Below are 3,201 nucleotides of genomic sequence, written 5' to 3'. Positions count from 1 at the left end.
GCATGCATTTTAGAGACAAATGGGTACATCCCACTAATTATTTTTAGAATCGGTAGGAGAAGAAAATAGTGCAGAAAAAATTACAAGTTCCTTAAATTGCAGACTTGCATAAAAAAAATTGGGCAGGTGTACTGAACTGAGCCTCACACTTGTTGATAAGGAGTATCTTTCCTGCCAAAAAAGCTTTGAAAATGTAATTTATCAAGAAGATCAGCCGAATTATTTTGTGTATTATAACGCCAGTGAGAATTCTGAAATTCTCCTACTTTCACTTTCATTTTAGAGGTTCCCGCAGACAGACGCATTTTGCCGGAAAACGAATCTGACATGCCACCTCGAGATTTTAACCAAGGAAAGACAAGTTGATGTGCTTTGATTTGAGGGGTCACTCACTACCGAACGAAAATTAGGGACATCGCTATGAGAAGAAACGTTAACAATGTCGCCTATGGGAAAACAATTAGTGGACTGTACCCAAATATAATTAGTTCTTCAGCAGATGCGTCAGACTTAACGCCAAAATAATTTCAGTGACAGGAAGAGGGCATAGTCATATTCTTCTACAACGAGGACATACATGTATAATACAAGAGCTTCCTCTTCCTCTTTCGATCAGAATTTTTGATGTAGAAGGTTAGCACCTCTTATGATATACGATTATTATTTGGGTTTTCTGAACCACAGCATTTATAATACAGCAAAATAAATCATCTTCTGGATTACTAATTGATAACAATGTGGGAAGATGACGACCATTTATGCCGACTTTTGGCGGACAGTTTATTAAACCCAGTTGGTTTTTTGCCAGTTCAAAGGTTGAATAGGCGTGTGGAAGGTATTTTGTCGGACATTCATTATCATGGAAGAAACGTGGAGGTTGTTAAGACCGGGAGTTGGGCCGAGGGGTTCCCCATGCGTGGAATAGACGTTGATAGCATGTATATAGATAAAACTGCGATGGTATCAGAAACTCCAGAAAAAATACCCAATAAGTTTTGTGCCATCAAAATCGATAAGTACGCAGATATTCAAAGGGGATACGCAAAGTTGATATTGCTCACACCACACAAGGCAGAGCAACACTTGCAACTGGCAGTGGTGCGTGAATGTGGAACGTTGTACATATCAAGTAAGGTGTATATAGAATCTTATGTAGGAGAAAACCAGGAAACACATGGGCCCTGTGTACGGAGAGTGGCGCAGCATGGAACGGAGCAAGACGACGCACACTGTTTAAGATGCCCGCAATGGCCCTCTGATGCAATGGAATGGTACCACAGAAGAAGGCAACATGGATGGCCAGAGCGTCATTTAGTGAGGGACATATACAATAAAGGATGCCATGTGGTGCCCATTGGTCGTAAATTCATTGACGGAAAAGGACTTTGGTGTTTTGACCCCATGTCTTGGCGATTGTCATTTTCAGTCGCAGAAAAGCGATTAGTTTATACATTTAATGATACACAGTTTTTGGTTTATGGCATATTCAAACTTTTAGTCAAAGAGGCACTCCAGGAGACCCGAAACGTGTTGTGTTCGTATTTCATGAAAACTCTTTTATTTTGGTGTATTGAAGAAACACCAAAGGAATGGTGGAGACAAGAACGTCTAGTTTCTTGTATAGAAATGTGCTTCAAACGATTAATTTCCTGGGTTTCCAATGGATATTGTCCTAACTATTTTGTCAGAGAAAACAACATGTTTCTTGGCAAGTTAGATGAAGTGGAGCGTGAATCCCTTTTTATTCATTTGTCAGAGCTGTATGGAGAGGGTTGGAGGTGCCTCTTGACTTGTCCATCCCTAAACGACTTGAAAGAAGCCCTGCAAAGAGTAAGACTACAGATTCTAGAGGCCCCCTGCGAATCTTATTTCACTGACCCGGAAGAGGATTTCAGACTATTGAATACTCGAACACGGAATGATTCTAATACACCAAAGGAAGATATCGAAGATGGCGCATTCTTCTCTCATTTGGAATCCATTGTTCAGGGTCACCCAAACTTCAGAGGTCTTGATAAAGAGTTTTTCAATGCAGTAGGCCTTTTACTTGCAGAGGGATCGCAACTGGATACCTTAATGCATGATACCGTCACCCTTTACATGTATAAAATTCTACAACACATAGCTATGATCTTTCTTTATAAAGGTCTGAATGACACCCGTAAATGTGCACGTTTCCGATACAGACAAATCAGACGGGCACTTGGCTTGATGAAACTTACAAATTCAGCTGATATAAGTAGAGGAAGGCTAACTTTAGCAACCGCCTTTTACTGTATGGGCAATTACTGCGACGCTTTGAAAATTATCCGACGATACGAAGTTTTAATAGATGGCAATCAAGGTGTTCTCTATGTAAGCTCAAGGTATCCAAATGAAATGGGTGAAGAATACATTGCCAATTTCTGTATTGGTAGTTTTTCAAGAATTCAAAAAGCCTCAAAGGCAGTTTCGTACGATTTTGAAGTGTTTCGGATGATGCCAATTCATCCGAAGGAAATAGCGTTTGAAATTCTTCTAATGAAGGATACATCTGCATTTATTTCTTTTCCTCCTCAACCGTATTCAATATTCCTGAAGGCCTTGTGTTATTCTAAGATAAATGACATGTATAGTGTAAAAATGCACAAAGAGGCACTACAGAGTATTCTTACGTTGACCAACGATGCTGCGTTGTATCTGCTTTTCACAATGATAGCTATATTAGAAACCAAACTGGACCGATTTGACAAAGCTTATCAGAATCACTATTTGGCTTACTGGCATAAGAAGCATTTGACGTGGAGAGAAGAGCACTGCAGTGAATGGGATTCCGTACAGTCCAATTTGTTGAGCGTGGCAGTAATGCTGAGACTCTTGATTTAAGGCTAAAGTTATATAAAACTGAACTCTTATAAACATGTAATATACCTACCGTGTAAGGAGTATATTTAATTCTATTTCAGAAGAATATTAATTGAAAGAAAAGAGCTCTTGAAGATTACTTATTTTTCACCTGGTTTCAGCACTTTTTAAAAATTACAAAAAAGTATAATACATGTAAGAATTTAAAATCTTTTACACATTGCTTTTTGAGAAAATACATGATTAAATCTGAGAATACATGTAATGGTGTATTAACTATATTTTAACTTTTTGTTTGTGTTCAATTAAAGGCCGAGGTTTTCAACCGTACGGTTTTCCTCAGGTAAGTTTGGTGTG

The 3,201-nt window shown here is 38.6% G+C and overlaps 1 protein-coding gene across 1 annotated transcript; it reads left to right on the top strand.

Annotated features, from left to right (window-relative positions):
- Positions 1-735: 735 nt before the first annotated feature.
- On the top strand, positions 736-2,865 carry LOC134240936 (uncharacterized). Its single transcript, XM_062723048.1, has one exon. The coding sequence runs from the start codon at positions 736-738 to the stop codon at positions 2,863-2,865; it is 2,130 nt and encodes a 709-aa protein (XP_062579032.1).
- Positions 2,866-3,201: the final 336 nt, after the last annotated feature.

Source organism: Saccostrea cucullata, unplaced genomic scaffold, assembly GCF_032062105.1.
Source record: "Saccostrea cucullata isolate Sc308-1 unplaced genomic scaffold, CSIRO_AGI_Scuc_v1 ctg22130, whole genome shotgun sequence".
Classification (NCBI taxonomy): domain Eukaryota; kingdom Metazoa; phylum Mollusca; class Bivalvia; order Ostreida; family Ostreidae; genus Saccostrea; species Saccostrea cuccullata.
The sequence above is the reverse complement of the archived record's forward strand: the minus strand, read 5'-3'. Positions and strand labels throughout refer to the sequence as shown.

Excerpts from the sequence above, each read along its gene's own strand:
- LOC134240936 (XM_062723048.1), top strand. The coding sequence starts at position 736 with ATGTGGGAAGATGACGACCATTTATGCCGACTTTTGGCGGACAGTTTA.